At 43.2% G+C, this 22,509-nt stretch overlaps 1 protein-coding gene across 4 annotated transcripts in view; it reads left to right on the forward strand.

The window, feature by feature from the left end:
• The first annotated feature begins 21,514 nt into the window (after positions 1-21,514).
• RTN4 (reticulon 4) overlaps positions 21,515-22,509 on the forward strand; it is a 40,791-nt gene continuing 39,796 nt past the window's right edge. For 2 of the 4 annotated variants that reach the window (XM_032103839.1, XM_032103840.1), the window contains exon 1: positions 21,515-22,071. In XM_032103839.1, the coding sequence (XP_031959730.1) occupies positions 21,618-22,071 (454 nt within the window). In that variant the 5' untranslated portion in view covers positions 21,515-21,617. The remainder of the gene's footprint in view (positions 22,072-22,509) is intronic. The other 2 variants (XM_032103841.1, XM_032103842.1) reach the window with 1 other exon arrangement.

Genomic DNA, 22,509 nt, shown 5'->3' on the forward strand with positions numbered 1-22,509 from the left:
GCCAAATAAGCCCTTGTGTGCTGAATAAGTCACAGAATAGGTCTGTGACTCTTCAGAGGATAACTTCTTCAAGTATCACTAGTATAATAATATGTTCCCCACATCCTGCTAATAATGAGTGGGACAGATGCTGCAGATTTAACTTTGACACCCCATCTGGTCAGATGGTAATCTAGGGCATGACAAAACAGAGGAATGACACTGACAAAAAGAATTTCTATCCCAGTTCCTTTAGTCATGTGGTGGACGTGTTGGATGAACAGTCAGGGTGACATCCAGCATGTTGGAAGCACTGAGTTATAGTTCCTGTTCTGTTCTGAAATCCATCACCTCCTCTATCAGGCAGTGATTGATCCCTTCAAGCTGGGAGGCACGTGGCCAGCTAAATGTCACCTCTGCTGTGATGCTCCAACCACCCTCTTCACAGGCTTCACTACCAAAATGTTCGTATTATTCTTACAGTCTCCTAAAGCGACACCGCTTCCGAAAGATCTTGGACCAAACAAACTGATTGCTCCTTCTGCCCTTGGTTCTTATGACAGTGGATGAATCTGCTTTCTTGTTTTGAGACTTAAAAATGTGTGAATTTTCCCCTTGTTCAGGCTGATCTTTCTCTATCTGCTGATGTGAAGTTGAGCCCTTGGAAAGGACAGGGAAGAAAAGCAGCAGCTTGGCTCTGAACAATCACTTTGGCTGGCAGTCTGGGAGAGAACACAGTCTGTTGACTGGCAGTGATATAAATATTCAGGGCTGGATTGACAGTATGCAGGACATAAGCCTGCTGGGAACAGTGAAATTGAGACATGACTTCTTTTCTGCTCCTTTGTGAAGGCATGAAGGGTGTCCAGCAACAAATTTCTTTCCTTCCCCAAAATAAGCTGTTAGAGGACAAATGGAGCTGAGCGGCGAGGAGTTGTTGGTATTGTTTTCCACTTGGTTTCAAGTTCTGCAAACAAAGCTAGAGCTGGTAAGTGAATATTGTTTAGCCTGGCTGGCTGGACCTTCCCGAAAGTGCTGAGTCTCAAGGCTGTTCTTGCTTCTCCTCAGCTGAAGAGGGGCTGTGTGAATGACAGAGCACTTTGGTGTTGGCTACATGGGGCCATTTTATTTCTGTAGTTCACCTCATTGCCTATCAGTTTGAGGCTTGATGCAAAAGGTAATGAATTTCTGTAATGGTGAAGAAGAAGCTCTCAGTGATAGTTAGGGGGCTGCATTTAAAATCAGATTAATATGGTGACATCAGTACTGAGGAATGTTACTTGTGGTTTCAAAAGTGCCAAAGAGACCAAGGGTTCTACTCCAAGATGCAACCATTAAGAAAAAAACTTTAAATGGCTTTCTAGTATGCTTGTTTCCTGAACGCTGAACTGATCATTAGAGCCCTTTTTAACTTGTCCACTCATGGATCAGGTAAAACCAGTATGATTACTCAGCAGCACTCATAATACCCAGCTGGGTTGAATATGAGTGCTAAGCTAAAGATGTGCAATCCTGCTTATCAACAGACCTAAAACTGCGTCAGGTCCAAGATTTTTCCCAGTTATGTAGACAGGACCTTGAATATTTGTGTTGTGGAGTTGCATGTGAAGCAGAACCATTTAATCTCTGTACTTCATTTATGCCCTTTATTTCCTCTTTTCCTTTGGGACATTTTTGTGTGCACACCAGGGGCACACCTGAGATGGGCTCTGAAAATCGTTGTGTAATCTGCAGGGAAAGAGCATAGCAGGGGAAAGGCATGAAAGGAAAACTACCAGATTGTGAAAGGAAACCAAGACCGACTTTCTGCATTGTTCTTATTGACACATGCAGTTTCTCCTTCACATTCTTACGTTGCTGAGAAACCCTGTCATCTGCAAACAAAACCAGCTCCTGCAGGCTAGAGTGTGTGCAGAATGTAAAGAGGGAGGTGTCTGTAGGCAGTCTGCAAAAGCTTGCCACGTTGCTTCCATGCACACAAGAAGTTCCTTACTTTTTGGCACCAGATTCACCACCCTGAGAGGCAACCTTTCTGCATTTAATGTACTTTATGTCAGGAAGTTTTTCTGAAAACTTGTCTCCCATATTCTTAAGCAGGAAATATGAAGCTGATATTAAGTTATGCATTATGTTCCAAAGCATTGGTCAGTGTTGTATTGAAATTACAGCATGTGGAATTACAGCATGTAATTTTCACCGGGAACACCCATCCCAGGGTTTGTGACTATTTCTCCATACCGTTGAAAAGACAGGTAGTTTTAGCACTAGATTTAGTAAATTCTTGCAGAGTATCTGTAGTTCATATTTTATTGATGATAGCATTTGATCCTGTAGTATCTTTAAGAGTTTGGTTTCTGCCCATTTTGTGTGTCCTGCCATCCTCAGGAAAATAAGGAAATAAGCATCAACTCTCAGGATGAAAAAAGGTGCTTAGTTGTGGATTCCTTTCTGAGCTGTTCACCAGCATTTACCCACTAAGGGCCAAACCTGTCCTTGAACATTTAGAAGTGTAGCTCTAACTAGGAAATGCTGAGACTCTAAAATAAAAATGTGTTCCCAGTGGTGAAACAACTGAACATTTTCTCAGTCAAAAGCTGCTGAGCCAGACAGCCTGAGAGCAATGGCCTGGCTGCATTCAAGATCCCGAAGGGAAGACACTCCTGGTAATGAAGCCTTGCCACCAGGAGGCTGGTGGTAGCAGATGGCAGTGCACAGGCTGGGCCAGGGGTCTCCTCACATTCCAGTTCCCCATTATATCTGCAGGGGTCTTCTCTCCTTAATAGGGAAGTCGGAGCTGGGCTTAATGGGCTCTGACTAATGACTAAAAAGGGGAAAAGATGAAGAATTAGCTCCTTTGTGATTTTCCTTTCTCTCTTTCACCCATCTTTGACAGGCTGTAAATGGATTTTCTGTAGCTGCTACATTTCACTGGGAAAATGAGCAGGGTGTGTTTTTAGATGATTAGTCATTATCTGTAGGGTTTGTGCTCAGCTCTTGCACTACATCCCTGTGAGACCAAGGAGGCCTTTAAGTTTCCAAGTGAGAATGCCTGCTGGGGTGTTGATGGGGAAAAAAATTGCCTAAATGCTGGTCATGCCCAAGGCAGTAACAAGACCTGTCTGACCTCATGGCTTGTGACTAAAGCAGGCTCTGGGCAAGCATGGTGACTACCTGGCTCCTCTTCAGGAGCTGCATCTGTGTGTAAACGTGTGTAAGGTGGCGAGAGAAAAGACTCCATTGCCTCCATTGCCTCAGCCCACCCTCTGCCTTTTGGAAGGCTTCAGATTTCCAGATACTCATATATATGTTGAACAGACAGCTTTTTGTTGATAAGATTAAGAAATGTAGATGTTTATCCTTCAGGCTTAGCACGTAATTCCAATTTACAGGAAAACTCTGTGGAGTAGATTCCCTGATGCCCCATGTTTGTACTCTGCTGGAGCTGGACATATGCCATGTCCCAGTGTTTGTAGGAAGTATGTTTGTTGGATCAGTATTTCACTGCTGCAGTCTTGAAATAGAATGAGGGAGATTCATGAACTGAGAATACTGCTGTCTGTATAGGAAAAACCAAAAATAAACCTTTATAATCAATCTGTAATCCAGCTAGAAGAAAGTGCTGTCTGTAATGATATGTCTTACTTAGGTGAGGCTGTAAGGTGGGGGAGGAAAAGCCTTTAGTTGAGGCAAGCTTTTTTCAAAGCTGAATAACCTGAGAATATTTGGGGTTTTTTTCAAAGTACGTGGAGTCCCCAGACAGATGCAGCCATCAGCTTCTTCCAGAAGCCCAGTGTGGTTATGCCATACTGCTCTGTGGTGAAAGAGAGATTGCAGAGGTTATTTCATGGGGATTCCCACCTGGGTGTTTGTGGGAAGAAATTGCCCAGTGCTAGTTTTTGGCAGGTGAAAATGTGTGAAGCACAACAGGGGCTGGGAAAGAGAAACCTATTTCACAGACAGGTGAATGTATAGATAATTTAGGCTACAGATTTATATGTCTGTAAGATGGGTAAGTCAAGCCATGAAGATTTAATGTCTGTGGAACTCAGAGGAAAGATTCCCTAAGGAGTTGGTGTAATCTGGAGACGAAGGCTGGGAGACAAGGTTTGCTGTCACCTCACAGCTCTGTGTCCCCTTTATTAATCACCAGTGAATTTCATCACTATTTCCCCAAATACAAAAAAATTAAAATATGTTTTTGTTTAAAAACCATAAAAAGATTAGAGGGTGTTTGAAGGAAACAAGCATAGAAAGACGGAAATAACTATAGAGGAAACGAGGAAGGGAAGGAAGGCAGACTGTTGAAGTGAGGTCAGAAGTTGCTTTTAAAACTGCTGGATTTGGGTGTATGATTTGAGAAGAGGCTACTCCGGGCTTACTCTGGTGGCCTTTGCTGTGTTGGCTTTTACAGTCAGTAATTCTGCTTCTCCACAAGAAACAAGGGCAAGCCTAAAAACCAGACACCTCCAGGAGGCAGTTAAATTCAGCTGGCCTCAATGACACAGGTTAATTAACATAATTGGTGTCTCCTTGTTTATTGTAGCTGAGGATCTAGCCAAAATAAGTACAGTGTGTAGCACAATTGTAATGTACCTTCAATTAACAAAAAATTAGAAACACTTGTAATTGCTGGTATATCCGGTAAAATAACCGAAACAGACTCAGTCATTCATGTCTATTTGAACTCCACCCGGAAGAAGCAATGGCAGATTTTCTGACTCTGAAATGTCAAATGAACGCTTTTGTTCTGCCATGAAGCGAGACATTTGGATGTGGTAGACCACCCACACTTTGATAACATAAATAATGAAGTGGTAAAATGCTCTTAGTACCCTTTTAATTGGTTACAATGGAAGTAAATTACCTTGGTTGAAAATTGCTTAATGGGCAAGGTGAGATAGGTTTCCTTTGTTTGAGAGGTTGTTTAGGTGTTTATTGTACTGTACAGATAAGAGAGTTTTGGTCAAAAGTTTTTAGCCTAAGTCAAAAGAGCAAGATCAAAGCTCTGAAAGAAAAATCAGTCTGTTTCAGACAGGCTTTAATTGCATTTTGGAACAAGAAAAGGACAAAAATTATCTGTCTACTGTTGGTGGAGGAAGAGAAAGAAAAGGATGATCAATAGAGCGTGGAAATTAAGAAGAATAATTGTAGTCATGTCAGTGAAAAGTTTTTTTTTTCAAGCAGGAACTCAGTTTCTGCTGTCTCAGTTTACCCACTGGCTGCTTCTTTCAGTACTTTCACTTTCAATGGCAGAACTTTCACTGATCGTTTCTCCAGCTGGACATTCCACATTTCTGCCTTCTTTCCAGAGATAAATTCTGAATATCCTACAGTCCAGGTGGTTGCTGTCTGGGCTATAAGGGGGAAAGGGACAGTTATTGAATTAATTTTTCTGGTCAGAATTTAATGAAATAACTCTCTGCTTAACTTGCTGCTCGATTTTTTATTATGCTTGAACAGGATTATGTCATGCTTTTGCATGACTGCTAGGAAGTAAGTCTCTACCAAAGGTTTTACACATTTGTCTGCTGTTCCTCTTTACCATAACGAATCTTCTGTAAGATCCCATTTGGAAAAGTCTGAAGCTGTGATAGCTTTCAGTTATGGTTAAGGACTCTTGGATCCCTGGGATCATACAGGGCTAATTCTGCAGTGCCTTGGGGCTGTACAGAAATAATGGGAGCAGGTGCTCCAGCAAGTTCTCAGGGATAGTTCCTGAAATTCAGGTCCTCTCTTTGGAGCTAATTCTTTATGCACCTCAGTGTTGCAGTTAAGCAACACAGGCTTATTTCCCTGAGTAAAAGTCACGTGTGCAGGTGGGGCTTGCTGGGTTTGTTTGGCTCCAGTGTAAACGTGAAGCAATGTACATCCAAGTGTGCTGTATATATTTTTGTTGCTGTTGCAATCTTGTTGCTTCAATACACAAACAGTAAAATAAAATTTAGGGGAAGCTAGAAACATTATAAGATTTATTGGAATATTTACCAGTGCAAAGGCCCAATCTTGATATCTTTGTAATGATGTAAATGATTACACCCTAATGTAAGTATCTGCTGATGTATGAGGCCTGGAAATATTTCTGCATCTTTGAAGTCAGAGGATGGATATTTGGCATGAACGGTTTCATAAAAATTGAATGCAGATCACTGCCTGACAGCCTGGTTTTCCCTGTGTGTACTAAAGACAATTGCAGGGGGTTGTACTGTGTGCCATCATCTTTTTGGCTGGAGTCTGCAACTTTCATACACATGAATTATTATATTTATGTGAATACTTTTATTGAACTCTGCATGGAAATATTTTCAATGTGGAGCCTTGGTCAGTGTAAATTCTTCAGAGGAGCAATTATTATGCCTAATTTTTGGCTCTGTTGTAACAGGAATTATAATTTAAACACATACCAGAAATATATTTGTAACAACTGAGGAGGGAAATACTTTTTTTAACATGTGTTTTGAGAAAGGCCATATCACTTGCTAACCACTGAGTGGTTACAGTGGTTACAAATTTACAGGAGTGAAAAGGCATTGGATTTATGTAGGCTGGGAGACAAAATATAAATTTTTCAGATAGACTTGTCTGTGTCCATGCATTTGACTTTTCATGCTACAGATATTTAGGAAAACGGAGATTAATTTTTTAACGGACTACATTTGAAAAGAAACTTATAGTCAACGGTGTGGGCCGAGTAAAATCTGGTCTCAGTGCTTTCACTCCTGTGGATTTTAGTTGAAGTGCTTATGGTAAATCAGATTGGGACTTGACTATCAACCATTTGTTGATCTTTTCACAAAAGATCAAATACAAGTCTTGCTGTGATCAAGCAAATTTCTACTGAGGTTACCATCATTCCAACTAATTTCTGACCATGTCAGCCATTGCCCCTTTTTTCACATAATGGGATACTTAGAGTAGATTATGGTCTTTGTATGGATATGTGGGAACACTCACATATATTCTGCTAATTTGACAAAAATTTTGAGCCGAATATTCCATGTTAATTAATTATATCTGGATGAAGTTATAAACTCAGATTAGTACTTTACACTGCTGAGTAAGTTTCACCAATTTAGTAAGGAAATGTGTTAGATTGTGTAAGATTTCCTGCTGCAACACCTCTCTTACTGAAACCTTTCCTAACAGAGAAAATCTACTGACTCGGGTAAGAACACTCATTTTTTTCCTGAACCATGGAAGTGTAGGCATTCAGAGACATGTATCAGGTCTTGTAATTTATATTTTCTAACCGCTGTATAATGTCAAGGGCTTCAGCAGCATCTTTGTGTGCCAGGCTGGAGCTCACTTTGCGTGCCCAGCACTAGAAATGCCTGGCTGATAAGCTGATGCACTTTTTATCTACTTTGGAGCCTGACTGACATCTCCAAACACTGTTGTATCTAAACAGCTTGAATATGTGACCTCATTCCTTAAATACCATCACTTGAACAGCTCTTGTTGCTAAAATAAAAGCAGTGTTGATTCTCTGTTGTGAAAACTCCCGCAGCCCCTCTGACAGGCGCAAACCAAACCACACCTTCTTTTTACTATGATAAAAAGGTTGGTTTGTAGCAATTCCAGGGTACCTGCAGCGAAGGCACAGTGAGTGAGGGGTTTGTCACTCTCTTTATGTTGACCTGCGACTGCCACAGAAATTCAGGCACATGGAATAGGACTAGGGAACAGATCTCAAGGAAAATGATCCCAGAAAGGTGAAGTGGCTGAGTAGTTTTGTTTTCTTAGGCTGACAAGTAGTTTAACTACTTTCTAAATGGAGGGAAGATTGGAGTTGAGCCAAACTTTCCAGTAAAAAGAGGCCAGTATCAGCTTTCCCCTTTTATGCTGGCTTTTAAAGCTCAGAAATAAGCCCTCTGCATTGCAGGCCTGTGTCAGTACTTTGTTAAATATAACCAGAGTTTTGAAAACACAAGCTATGCCCTCCATTCAAACACAACCACATGTTTTTCTGCAAAGAGCGTCTGTTAAAAAAAGCTTAAAATTTTAATCTGAAAACCATTTTTGTGGGAGAGCTGAGGTGCGCATCCCCTGCAAAGTAAATAAAAAAGAAAAAACTGTTCTTTTGTGAGTGCCCATACTTGCTGCCTAATGCTGAAACAGTCTTTTCAGTTTGGTGCCGAAAATCTCCAAAGAGAACTCACTCTTTTTAATCTTTTCATCCAGTGATAGGAACTGTCATCAGGGTTGGTGTCTGATTGTCACCTTCTTCTTAAAGCTCAGTATTGTTTTGGTGAGGGAAGAGTGACCGAGAGTGACAAATGCAGTTTGTATTTTAATTTATAGCAACCAGATACAGCCTTTACTTAGAAATAAAGGACTTCTGTGTAGCTTTGGACACCAAACCTGCATTTTGGGGTAAAAAAGAGTAAGAACTCCTGTGGAACTGTGGTGATCACAGCAGGTTGGACATGTCTGCAGGAGAAAGACAGTCCGTGCTGCTGACTTGCCCATTACCTGGGCACACCTGGTACCTGCTGGTGGGACAAGGAGGACTCAGGTGAGCCTGGGTTTGGCACTTGGAAGGTGAGGGAATCACTGTCATGGAGAAAGTGCTCAGTGGCAACTCCACAAGGCTCTAAAGGTCAAGAGGAAGCACCTTGAGGCCAATATTGAATGTGGCTGGCAACCAGGGTAACTAAGCCTCTAAAGGAGTTATGTGCTTACTCTGCCTGCTGCCAACAAAACTCCTGCCAACATCTTTTTGTAGCAGATGAAGTCTATTAATTCTGCATGCATACACAGCAGCAGAGAGGGTCTGACATCACGCTGGCCTCAATGGAACAAAACACAGACATGAGGAAGGGCAGGCGCATCCCAAAGTGGCAAGGAAGTGGATTGGCAATATTCCCAAAAAGCAAGGAGGAGCATTTCACTCCCACGAAGGCACACTGGTTGTGTGCTGGTCCCTGAGGTTGAGAAGGAGCACTGTGAGATGTTGTAAAGGATCACAGGGTTTAAGGGTACCTAACAGGCATTTTCTCTGCTCATACTGCAATAATTTGCAGACTTCTTAACACTCTGCCTACAGAGGAGTCAGGTGCACTGACAGTGCACAGAAGTGGCAGATGGAATCCTGGTAATGATTTTTAATTACATCTTTGTGATACTTGGCATATGAATGAAATTTAGGCTTTGTGATGGTTTTATTAGATCCATAACTGAAAAATTTACAGACTGAAGGAAAGAGCTGAAAATAGGGCTGTGAGGAGATCCATAATGAGTGATTTAATGAAGTAGTTAAATCCACTGTAGAACACAAACTGGTTTTAATTGGAAACATTGGACAGTTTAATCTTTCTATCAACTGTTCAGAGGAAATCAAATACCCTGTTGTATAAAAAGCAGCTGGGACATGGGGAGAATGGCCCTTATATCAGTGCTCTGTAAGAGGTCAATGACGATTTTAATTGATGCTATTTCAGTTCTTGTGGTATGGTGGTAACTAGAATAGAAATATCTGAACTGCTTGTTCTTAGAAATATGTAGACTTTATCCAGGAGTATTTTCAGCTTAGAATCAAGTACAAAGATTAGATGAAATCTGCAAACACAAAAAAATGGGTGCAGTTAAAGATCGTTTTTTTGGGTACATCCCATTCCATTAATTTCTGAAAAATACATGGAGTGGCAACATTCACTTATTATCAAAGACACAGAGTTAGCAGTGAGGCCAGGTATCACTAAAAATGCATGTTGTACAAAACCTAGTATACAGTTCTAGAAAAAAAGTTTATAAACAACAATTGCTTTAAAACCTTATCTTGATTTTTTAAAAAGCTTTGCAAAGCCCTTTTTATGCCTCTTTCTTTGTCCTCCTGAGAGCACAGCATGGTCCTACTAAATCCGTCTCTTTGGTGTCAGTGCTGCATACCATCCCAAGTAGAAACTAAAGGAGTGGGAATATGGGCTCAAGTTGGAACAATAGCAGTATTCCCAGCTTGGTTTTGCTTTTTTCAAACACGCAGAGGAAGATTGCTGCGGGGGATTAGAGACAATAACAGGAAACAGAATGTAACCAATTTTGAAGGTAGAGTATTTCTAAAGTTTATCTGTCAAGGGACCTACATTCATTCATTAAAAAAAGAAAAAAAAAAAGAAGAAAGAAAGTAAAAAGAAGAAATCTCTGGTCTTTTGGTGTTTGCTGTGGGCTGAAAGATGTAGTAGGGCATTGGGAGGTGGTTTTTGGCTCTGCACTAAACATCTGGAAGGTGGGCTTCAGGAGTCTGTGACACAGGGTGAGTTTGGTATCAGCCCTTAGCTTGGAGCGTTCAGCACAGAGATACCTGCTGGTACTGTGCTTTTCATGTAGCCCATGTTTCATGTAGGTAATCTTTAACCTCTCCAGCCTGAGTGCAGCCAGCCAGGGGCTGAGCTCACATCAATCCCCAGCAGGGGAGTTGCACTGGAGCAGCCTGAATCCGTACAAGCTGAGGGTCTCATCCAATAGCTCATTGCTTAAGAAGCTTGGATCTTATTTTAGTGACAGTTCTCTTAAATGCATAATGTGAACTCTCTAGAGCTAATCTTTTCCCAGGCTGGTAAAAATTAAGGGTTGCTTCCCTTTTCCCAGAAGTAAATACACCTTTGCAAGGTTTCACACATTTCCTGGGTTATCTTTTGAAAATGCTGTAGTTTACCAATGTCATTAATGTGTAAAGCTGTGCTGTGTATTCTTAGAAGGAGGTTGTTCTCCTTCCACTGCAGAGCTGTGCAGAAAAGCTCCCTCTGGAGAACCAAGAAGGAGAGGATTTCTCTGCCCTGCTGCATGCCCAGAAAGTGGTCCCTAATCCACAGCTCCAACCACTGCAGCAAGGCTTCACATCAGTGGAACTTCAAACCCTTGTGAGTGCTGAGGATTATATCAGTATTGGTAACTGTGTTAGGATAACACCCACTTTTAAAGTGTCCTTTTTCCCCTGCTAGCTGGGCTTCATGTTGCTTTCCCAGACCTTTGTTAGTTTGGCTCACTTGTATTTCTCCCTTGGTCCCAGCAGTCCCTGGGTTTGAGTGGCAGAACTGTCAGTCCTGTAGATGTACAGAAGGAGAAATGCTGAGCTGAGCAGCTGCATCTCTTCAACTGTACATTTCCAAGTCTGAACACCTTTTGATTTTTCTCCCCAGCTCTTTTGTGCTTTCTAGGTTTTAGGAGTAATCCTTCCAAAATGCATTAATCACATTAAAGGTTTAGTCGTACTGATGGTTTTGCTTATTACTATTATTATACATTCAAATATCTTTTCAGCTTTATTTGTGGGTGGGATTTTTTGCTTAATAGTCAGTTGAGGCTGGATTCTTAGTCTACAAGAAATTTAATCTGAGTGATATTCATAAATGCAGAGACTCAAATTTGTTATTATTCGGTAAATGAATGCATGGCTGTTTCGGAGAATTGTGTCAGGACCTTCCTATTTTGATATCTTTGTACAACTGGAACAAGCAGAATGGAAGGTTAAGCTGTAAAGTCAGTCCTGGTCATACTGAGAGCACTGTAACAACTGTCTCTTGATTTATCTTGCACCAGATTTTAGTTCTCTTGCCTTCAGATACCCAGAAGAAGCTGCATTTTACTGTAGTAACACTTAGATACACATCCCTGAGAGAAAAACTGGTCCTCAGAAATAAATATGAATAAAAAGGTGAGTAGAGAAAATACAGACTTAATTGTATGTCTAAAATAACAGAACTGACTCAAACTGTAGATACATTAAGTGCAGCAAGGGAACCTGAAATTAGAATATTTTTCTTTTGTTTTCTGCCTCATCTGGTTTTCTGCTTGTAAGAAGGGCTTTATGCCCTTTCTTTCTTCTGTCATCTTTTCAAATAAAACTGAATCAAACTATTAATACATTCAGTACAGCAAGGTAACCTAAAATTACACTTTTTTCACTGTTTCTCTGCCTCATCTATTTTTGTGCTAGAAAAGGGGATTTCTTGCCCTTTCCCTTTTGTCTTCATATGTTACAATTTCTGTATATTAGGCTCGTGATTCATTTCACTCTTTTCTCCTAACCCTCTCATGTCTGGCCACAGGCCACTTTTGCAAAACCTCATGGATACGGATTCCATTTTGTTCTGTTTTCTTCTTTTTCCACCTGCTGCTGACTGAATCTGCTTGGCTTGTCCTCTGTCCCAAAGCTTGCTCAGCAACCAGCACAGCTTCTGTCCACAGCTTCCATTCACAACTTCCCACCTATCCCATTTGCTGTTTCAGCCTCTCCCCCACGTAACCATTGCCGGTGAGCCCCAAAACTCCCAGCTCCAGTGTTGGTTGCTCTGCCCAAGAAACTGATTTTATTCAGGCCCATGGGCAGGAACTGCCAGCCATTCTCTGTGCTGGCTCTGTTGGATGACCAGGATTTTTGGAAGAGCAGCACACAGCTTACGGCAGGGAGAGAGTTTCTGTGTAGCAGCACTGAGAACACAAATACATGCACGAACCATGTGCGTTCCTTATCTAGGTATTGCCAAACCCCAAACCCGCCTGTCTTGTCCAATCCCATGTGATGTTGCCCCAGGTGACACAGCTATAAACACACATATCTCACGCATCTGTGTGTTGCCAAGGCTCAGAGAGGATTTTAGACCAAACCAGTCCTGTGCTGACATGACACAGAACAAATGAAAATGAAATTGTTCTTTGTATCATGCCTTAACTCCATGGGCAGAACGATTCCTCTGAAGTTTGCCAGTGTGGGTTACCAGGTTCGGCAGTGCTCCCAGCTGACGTGTCTGGTCTGGCTGCCAAGTGGTGAGAAATCTGATTGGAAAAGATTTGAAAAAGCCCATGCTGGCAGAAGGTATTTATAGCCCTGCCACAGCATCAGGGGCTGCCTTCGGCATCGTGGGTTCGTGGTGCTGCGCTCTGTAAATCGCAGATTATGGGGGCTTTGCCTTAGGAGCTTACTGCTGAGGAGGGCTCACAGGAGTGTGTGCCATTACCTGTCAGAGAACAGATAGTGCCTGGATATGGAGCTAAACTGAGTATTATGGGATGTTATTCTGAGCTCTCTTTTATTTTCTCAACGCATGTATATCTTTCTTTACTTGTTCAAGACCTGTCTTGCAAATCCAAGCAAATCCCAAACATCTGCAAGAGAAAACAACTACCCAAGAACGAGAGGTGGCAAAGCTGACTGCTCTTTTTCCACTGACCCCTTTGGTTTGTTGTTGCATCAGTTTTCCAAAACACCCCTACGCAACACATCTTTCATCCACCTGTTATATTGTACTTTGTGAACTGTGTGTAGGAGGAATTGACTTTGTAACGTGCCAGTGTTGTGTAACACACTGAGCCTTGATACTTGACTGGGGAGCCTGAGCACTCCGGAGGGTAAACTGAACCTGACGAATGTCCAACAGCCAGTCTGATACATTTGGCTTTTTTGGTTCACATTTTGGATATGTATTTATCCATCCATCCATATATATGCCACGCACAACTATAAATGTAAAAATACTTAGACTGAAGGAAAAACTGTAATTTGTACCAAAGTTTCTAAGCAGAGAGGAAAAAAATCCCTAACAGTGTGTTAAAAATTACATCTTGGTGGGAATGCAAAAAAAAATACCATTCAGTTGCCATAAAACGATCTGAAACTGAACCCATGTATCATATACTATGTATTTATATTGTGGCACCTGATTTCATTGTCAAAGCAGTTTAAATAGCTCTTGCTATTTCTGAAAAATATGAGCAATGATATCCTGTGCTATTTTTAGGAATAATAAGTTTATCTTTATTTAGTTGCGCTTAGACGGATGCTATATGGAGAAGTCAGAATTACCCAGTCCTGGGCTGTTTTAGTCTGGGAGAACTAAAGTTAATGATTTGAGATGGTGCCAGTTGCTGGTGCTGATCTTTCTGTTCTGTGGGTCAGCGGCCGGAGGTCTAGTCCATTTTGGAATCTCTTCTTGTCTGCTCCCAGCTGTCTTCCCTCTTATTCCATAGTGGGATCCATAAATTACTTTTACAATTTCAGCATTCTGGAGCAGTCATAGAAATTGGGTTTTATCCATAGAATGTATTTTAAGGGGGGGGGGGAATATACTCAGATGAGGGAAGAGAGGCTGATTCTCCTGAGGTAGTAACCATTGCCCATCTCATGGAAAAGCCAGGATGGAATATTACACTTATTTAATATAAAAAGCATATACTTTGTGATGCCTTACAATTTTCTTTTTCTTATATTCTTGAAGAAAAAGAAAGAATACTTTGCTTCAAAGAAAGAATTCAGTGCAACAATTGAACATGTGTATGAACTTCCAAGCTATAAGAAGGGCAGATGAGCAGAACATGAGGGCAGTGATGATCTGCTGAGGGGATTTGGCTGCAAGTGGACTGAATTTGAGGATTCTGTGAGGCAAGAGTAGAAGGTAAGCGTGACACTTCCCTAAGTACTGCAAAGACATCACATGAGTGACCAGAGGTACATTTGACCATCACATCAGCTACATGAGCACCCCAAAGTATCAAGGAACTGCCTATATACAATCTGGGATCACCAGTTGCTGAGCAAAACGAAGGAATTTTTAGATGTGACTAATACAAACAAGGAGGTTGTCTTCTGAATACATCCAAAGAATGTATTTAAAATGCCAATCAATAGGTGTTTGTTTTGAGTCTGGGCTTTTTTGCTAGGACATCTACAAAACAGTTCTACCCTGTAAGAAATACAGTATGCTGAAAGAACAACTAAAACTGATGTGAATTCAGTGGCAGCCTAAAAGGGAGCACATATCTGTGTGCCTCGTTCCTCCTCCAGGTTACAGTGTAGGTAAAAACCTGCTACTGCTGTAGTGTCCAAAAACTGCTCAGGGAGATTGGCTTTACAGCCCACTGCAGAGTTGAAGAATTATATGATTATGTGATTTACACTTCCCTGAAGTGTTCAAGGCCAGGTTGATCTTGGAGCAACTCGTTCTAGTGAAAGGTGTCCCTGCCCATGGAATGGGGGGAATGAAATGGTCTTGAAGGTCCCTTCCAACCCAAACCATTTTATGATTCCATGATATTATTCTTTTAAGCAGCCATCATCTAGAAGAACCGTGTTGAATCAGTTTAGCTGGATAACTCATAAAAGACTGCTAGTTCTGAATTCTGATTTTAGTTTCAAAAACTTCTAATGGGTAGAATTGGATAAGAAACAAATAATACACAACTAACTACCTCTAAAGCCATACTGATTGGTTTTTTTTCAATTTACCCAGGCATTTCTACTCAGGATATGGTCAAGTTATGTCCAGGCTCATGTATTAAAACTTGCACTGTTTAGCAACCTGATTCTACCAGATGGAATAAATCCAGTAAATCTTAGCTAACAACCTGTGCTGAAGTAGTAATTTGAGCAGATGTTACATGTCATTCAAGTAGTTAGTTTTTACTGAAATATGTTAGTTTTTCAAAAGTTATAATGAGAAGAGTAAAAACTGTATTTGCACTGAAAAAAATGCATTGAAAATAGTTTAGACTAAGGGATACCTGCCAAACATCATGCTCCAGCAGTCTGAAGAACTTTGGTTTTCTGTAGGGGAATAAAGTAGCCCTGTGCCACTTCTTTTTCGTGTGCTGTTTTCTCAGTATCTTTTCCTTTTGTTTCTGCTCCTTTTCACAGGATATATCAGAAAGAATGTAGCCTACAAGATTTATCTTCCTTTTTTTCCCTTGCCAACACTGTGGTTGCACTTAGGTAGTCTTCACTACTGGCATGACTCACCTAAAATATACCCCTATCTACACCAGTCAGAAACTAGTTCCAAAACCAGTAAAACAAGCAAATTCAGATTTCCTATGGCTCCAGGTCTTACACTGTTTGCATCTCTATCCTGGAATATCTTCAGTCGTTCTCACACCTCTCATCCTCCTTTTTGGTTTTGCCATCTGGGTAAATGACAGACAGGCCTGTAAAAACTACTTATATATACACCAGTGGAATGGGGAACCACCAGGTTCTCCTGGCTCCCTCTCCACAGGAGAGCTCATCAGCTCTCTGTAATTTAGCCAGCTGTTGGTTTCTATAAAACTATCAGGGGTTTAATATCCTTGAATCTTCTGCCACTACCACAGTTAACTGAAATTGTCTGAAGTGTTCGAAAGCTGGAATATTTTATCTGGGGAAGGGTGAGGGAGGTAAAGGGCTTCAGTGTATGACCAGCTGGCCGTGATGCTGAGAAAGCAGGGAAGTCATGTTGGACATTTCTTAGCTGTCCTATCTTTGTCTGACCCAGATAAAAGGAAGAGCTCCCTAAATACTCTAAGATAGACATCCCAGTCCTGGTGGTGTTTTCCAAAGCTGCCCTACATTCTGTCCCTGGAAGTCAGAAATCCTCTGTGGCCCCAAGCACCACCATGACCCAGGTGAAGACTCCAGCTGCTGTAGCCTGCTAAAAGCAGTTGCAAGGGACAAGTCATTAAGCAGTGAGAGAAGTGGAAAGTAGCAGCTCTTCCTTTCAAATGTGAGTTCAGATCAGTGCTGCTGCTCCCTCTGCACACTTTGCCTGTATAGTTAAGTTTCCTAATTCCAGCAGTGATGATATCAGCCTTGTCTACAGTAATGGTGAAAATGTTGCCACCATCAATCTGTTTTCTCCTCGGGCACATTTGGCAGCTGAGGGAATAACCCTGAATGTTGGTTACTAGGCTGTTTCTCTCCTAAGTGAGTCAATATCAATGCTGAGAAAGAGCAAAAATTGATTTCTAATATAAATTATATGTACTTTTCCCTTTACAAAGCAAACCAGTTTAAATTCCAATTTATTATAACTGTAATAAATCCCTACGTTTTAAAAAAGCTCTTAAAATAATGTAGGTAAAATGCCATGATTTCAGTGCTCATTCTTGCTTTTGGAAGTTCTAGTCACTGGGTGAATAGCACCACTAGCTCAGTACCTGGAGTCAGAGTGTGGAGGTGATTTAAAATGAAAAGTAGGAGGGGGGGAACATGAATTAGAAAAAGTAGTTGGTACAACCTGGAGCCGTTTGCAAGAGGTGTTAATAGAGAACGGATTTTTTGTGTCTAGGTCCGATGGAGCTGATGGTCCTTATGTTCCTTAAGAGTTACAAATATTATGGCCAAGCTGGTAAGTGAATAATTTAATTGTATTTCTTAAAAGTGTGAGGGGCTGACAAGTAGTAACATTAAACCTAATGTGGGGAAGTACCTGTATTCTGAGAATTAGAAAATTCTTGGAGTGTCAATAAGACATAAAATTAATTGTGTTGTCCCTTAAGTAAGACCTAAATGGTTTTTTTCCAAGAAAAGGAGTAATCAGACCAAAATCCCATTAACAGTGGATCCCTGTGCAGCTTTAGTGAGGTGAATTTTTCATGTCATAGTCTCGTTTGCTGGAGAGTGTTGTCATTTCGGTTCCCTTCAAATGTTACTTATTTTAATGATGAACAGATGTATTCTTGTTCACTGTTGTAATATCATTTAATGCCGTGCATCAGCTTTGGTCCCTTTGAACGAGAGCTTACAGAGACCAAAAAGAAATTAGCTGGATGTAGGAATTTAAAGCTACAGCTAATGGCAGCTTTTCACTGGTGGCACTTCGTGTCTTGTAGAGCTGTCCTGAAACTGCTCTCATTTATGCAGACGGATGGGCTCAGCACCTGGCTGGCTGAAGGGAGTGCTAAAGGCTGTGTTGTGACCGGTCTGAATCGGAATACTGTATACTGACACGGTTACTAGGACATTTACTAGATGTAGAAATGGATGGGCTTGATTCCAATCAAACAATTCCAGAATAAGAAGTGCCTGCAACACTAAAGAATATAACAGGTTAAAAAAGTTATCACCAAAAAATGTTTGTTATAGCAGAGGACAGGGCAGGCCCCACAGAAGATTCTGATACAGCCCAGCCTGGCTCAGTTACCATCAAGAGATGGAAATCCCTTTGTTCTATTGTTTTCACACCTTCCCCTCTCCATATGCTGCATTTGTATTAATAAACTAAACAGTGATTTTTGTCACAATATCCCACTGCTGATCTTGAAAAGAAGTACAGCAGGTGTTCAAGGGAAGACAAACCTGTGAGGCAAATCCACTTGATGCCCAAGGCTCTGCAGCATAGGCATAATCTGAAAACAAAGAATTGCAGAGTTTTATCCTTCCAGAGATAAAGACATTATGTCTGAAACCTGGGAGATTGTCCGTAAAGCTTGAAAGGAGGGACAGAAATCCAGCCACCTTCTCAATTTTAAATCTATCTTTTAAAATCAGTATCTGAGACCAAATTGGGGGGGGGGGGGGGGGGGGGGGGGGTGTGTGTTTCTGTTGGATCATGCTGTGAAGAGACAGTACTGCATTTATCCCATCACCATTATTATCCTAGTCTGTGGTAAGCTGTGATATCATGACTTCTGTGTAAGATCAAGCAGAAGATCGGAGTGGACTGAAAAAATCCCACCAGTACATAACCATTGGCAGTACCACTGTGGAAATTCAGAAACATCCCTCCTGGGGTTTCACTCATGGAATGCTTTCCTTCCTAACTTTGCTATAGGAAAACAGCTCACGAAAACTAAGTTGGTAAATTAAATTGCTGAGTATCTGCAAAATAATCCTACTTGTTGACAGTCTTCCTAGCAAAATTGTAAAGTACTTTTCTAAAGAGCTAAAATCCGGGGTGTTTTGCAATATACTTTCAGTACTGCAGAGCTCTGTTTTCCTTTCACTTGTTAATTTGACTTGCTCAGGGAATCTGGAACTCCCTTCCTGTTTCCCTCCAAGACTTTTAGTCACTTCCTGTCTCTAAATAAAAACCCCTTTCATTTGTCCTTAATTGATGATAGATACTCTTCCTAGTATTCTGATAAAATCTGCCAAATTGTATATAGATTTTTCCTTCTTGTCGATGACCAAAAATCCCTGTAGTTAAACATGTTAAATTTGGTTTCAGCACCGTGTCTGTACTATACTCAGAATTTTACAAATTTTTAAAGGTACCTTGTTGCCTTAGGTTATATTATAATGGAATTTTTAAAATCCATTTTCTTGTTTAACCAAGAGATGCAAAAAGTAGATTTGCTGATGAAATTATAAAGACCTTATTGAATCAAACTATTTTATTTGCTGTGCATCTATTCTGCTGCTGCTGTAACATCCCTTATATCACTGTAAAAGGGGCTGACTTGAAAATAGAAATGGATAATTTGTCAAAGAACGTACAAAATCTTAGGGGCAAAGAATGACTTATAAAGACCTCACAGGTTGTCAAGGGCTTATTCACCTCCTGGAAACATTTCTCTCCATCAGGATAACAATGTTGCCATCACTTTGTTTATAAAAATACTTTGCACATATGTTCTGGTAATTTCTGGTAGCGATAGGGAATATTGATGTCTTTGTGCATTCTTGAAAAAAAAAAAATCTCATCTGGAATTTCCTGTGCCTGCTCTGAGACTGGATTGGGTGCAGGGAAAGGCTGCTTGGAGGAGCAGGGGAAAGGGTGATAGCACAACTTCTCCACTGTTAGCTTAGGAAGGCAAGGGCTAGACAAAGTGTATTGTTGGGAATTAAAACTCAGAAAAAAACCCAGATATAAATTAAAGGAAAAAGTGGTAAGAGGATATTCATTGGCCTTGAGCAAATTAGGACTGGAAGCTGGAAGGTCTCTAGTTGATTGGAAAAGGGGGTATCTTAGAATGGCCTTGCCAATACAAATAGCAGCAACAAGTATTTGGGTTCAGACAGTTCATGCAAAGAACACGATATGTTTTCGTGAGGCAAGAGAGGACTCAGTGCTGGGACTCCTTGGAGCCCCTCCATTCACTTGTTGCCATCCCGTTTTTCAGACAGTAACTGAAGCTGGTGATTGAACTCCGGTTTCCAGCCAGAAACTCTTCCCTCTGCAGTGTGAGAGGCAGCTGCCCCTCAGTCCCTCCGTGTGCTCAGGTACACTGAACTCATCCCACTCAGGAGCTTCTGCTCCAGGGTGTCAGTCCCTGCCTAATGGGACAGCTCACGGAATGTCCATCTCGGCAGCCATTGCATCCTACACGGCAGAAGGGAAGTGACAGGAGAGCTGCTGCTTTTCCTTCACTTCTCGTGTCTCACTGAACTGGCAGCTGCTTGCTCTGAATGTTTCCATGAACTAATCTCTTTATATGGGCATATGTGGGAGAATAAATAATCTGTGGGTTAAAAACCCATAATAATGTTGGAGTAGTGTTAAATATAGAATTATAAGGCCTTTTGGTCTTATTGAGGCAGCTGTGTGGGTGGAAATTGCATCCAAATAGACGCTATTTTAGTTAAATTAAGTGTTACCCTAAGGGCTTTGGCCAATGTTCCATCTCTGAGCAGAAAGCTGGAGACCACACCAGAGTCTAACACCAAGTTTTCTTCTGCTCTCCCTCTCCTCTTTCCTTACCTCTTTCCATTCCTCTTTTTTTCCCCCATTCCTCTTTCCTTAAATTTCTCCTTCCCTATTTTCTTTCTCATCTTTCCTTTCCTCTTAGTCCTTTTTCCTTTCTTTCCTTCTTCCTTTCCTTCCTTTTTTTCTGTTTCCTCTTCCCTTTCCTCCCTTTCCCCCCTTTCTTTTCCTTCCTTTCCCCCTTTCTTTTCCTTCCTTTCCCCCCCTTTCCTCTTTCTTTTGTTTTTTCCTTTTTCCTTTCATTTTTCCCCTTTCTTTTTTCTTTTCCTTTCCATACTTTCCTCCAGAAGATGCACAATTTAAATTCATACTCTAAAGACATGATGAGATCTGCTCGTAGTGCCTTACACTAACACGGGTGGTTAAACAAGTTTGTCTCTTCTGACAATGTTTCCTCTCTGGTGGGTTTTTTTTTTTTGGTTGGTTTTTTTTTTTTTTTTTTTTTGGTTGGTTTTGTTTTTTTTACACACACGGGAAGGTTTTTGCATCATGTTTTGGTTAAAACTTCCATTCCCATCGGAGGAAGGCGCTGCCTGACCCGCTTTCCGCCCCAGGGGGATGTGCCTGCGGTGATCGGCGCGATGCCCAAGGAACAGGAGCGGGACGACGCCTCACCCTTCCCCGGCCCCGCAGTGCGGCGGCGCCCGGGATGCCTCGGGATCCTTCGGTCACATCCAGGGTGAGAGAAGCCGGGCCAGGGGGGATCGGTGCCCTGCACCATCCGTACCCAGGAGCCCAGCCATCCCCTTCCCTTTCTGGAAAGCGCTGAGGGTTTCTGGCCGCTGTTTAAAACAAAAAAAAAAAAAAAAAAAAAAAAAAAAAGAGAAAACCGTACTACTCCTGGCAGAGGAAAGCGGTGAATCATGACACGCACTCTCAGGCTGTCTGTCACGGGGGGATGGAGGGTCCCCGGGCCGTGCTCCCTTTCCTTTCCCGCCCCACCCGCGTTCTCCGCGCTGAACTTTACCCGACTTCTCAGCCCCTCTCTGCCAGCCCTCGGGCCCGCCCCCTTGATGCATATTCATGAGGGACCGCGCCCGGGACCGCCCCTCATTGGCTGCTCCTTGCCCGCTCCCGCTCCCATTGGCCGGCGCCGCCGCCGCTCCGGGCGTTGGGCGGGGCGGCCGCACCCGCGCCTCCCGGGCGGTGACTCACTGGGCGTGGAGTGCGGGTCCCGCAGCGGCGGCGGCAGCGCAGCCCGCGCCTCCCCCCGCACCCGCACCGCTCATTGTTCCGCCCGCTCCAGGCACCATGGACGAGCTGGACCAGTCGCCCCTGGTCTCCTCCTCCTCCGGGCCAGCCCGGCCGCAGCAGCCACAGTTTAACTACCAGTTCGTGCTCGACGACGAGAAGGAGGAGGAGGAGGAGGAGGAAGAAGAGGAAGACGAGGACGAAGACTTCGACGAGCAGCTGGAGGTGATGGAGAGGAAGCCCGCCGCGGCTCCCGCCGCAGCCCCTCAGGAGCGGCCGCCGCAGCTGCTGGACCTCGGCGCCCCCGCCGAGCCGCCCCGCCCCGCCGCTCCGGAGCCGCCGCAGCCCGACTGGAGCCCCCGGGGAGCCGTGTCCTCTTCCTCCTCCTCCGCCACCACGCCGTCCCCCGCGCAGGAGCAGCCCCCAGCCCCCGCCCGGCCCGCGCAGCCCCAGCCGCCCAAGGCTGAGCCTGCCGTCGCCCCCCGGAGAAGAGGGTCCTCCTCCGGCTCAGCTGGTGAGTGCTCCCGCCCCAGGCCCGGGGAGGGCGGCGGCCGGCCGCCGGAGCCTTCGCCCGAGCCGCTCCGGTTCTCGAGCCCTGCTGCCCCGCCGGGAGGTTCCCTTTGTCTGCCGGCCCTCGACCGCCTCCTGCGGCATCCCTCCCTCCCCTCAGCCGCTCTCGGGCGCGGCCCCGCTGCCCGCGGCCCCGCTGCAGCTCATGCGGGAGAAAGGGCTCCCCCTCTCCTTTATTTTTTTTTCCTGAATTTTTTTAATTGTAATTTCTTCTTTTTCCCTCCTCTTCCCGTCTGGGTTATGCTAATGGCGGGAGGGGGAAGCGCCGCCCCGGCCGCCGCCTCGCACATGGGCCGCCCGGGGGCGAGGCCGCCGCCGCCGCCTGGCAACGGCCGCGTCGCGGGGGGAGCGGGGGGCAAGCCCGGGCTACCGGCCGAGCCCC

This window comes from Corvus moneduloides, chromosome 3 (genome assembly GCF_009650955.1).
Source record: "Corvus moneduloides isolate bCorMon1 chromosome 3, bCorMon1.pri, whole genome shotgun sequence".
Taxonomy (NCBI): domain Eukaryota; kingdom Metazoa; phylum Chordata; class Aves; order Passeriformes; family Corvidae; genus Corvus; species Corvus moneduloides.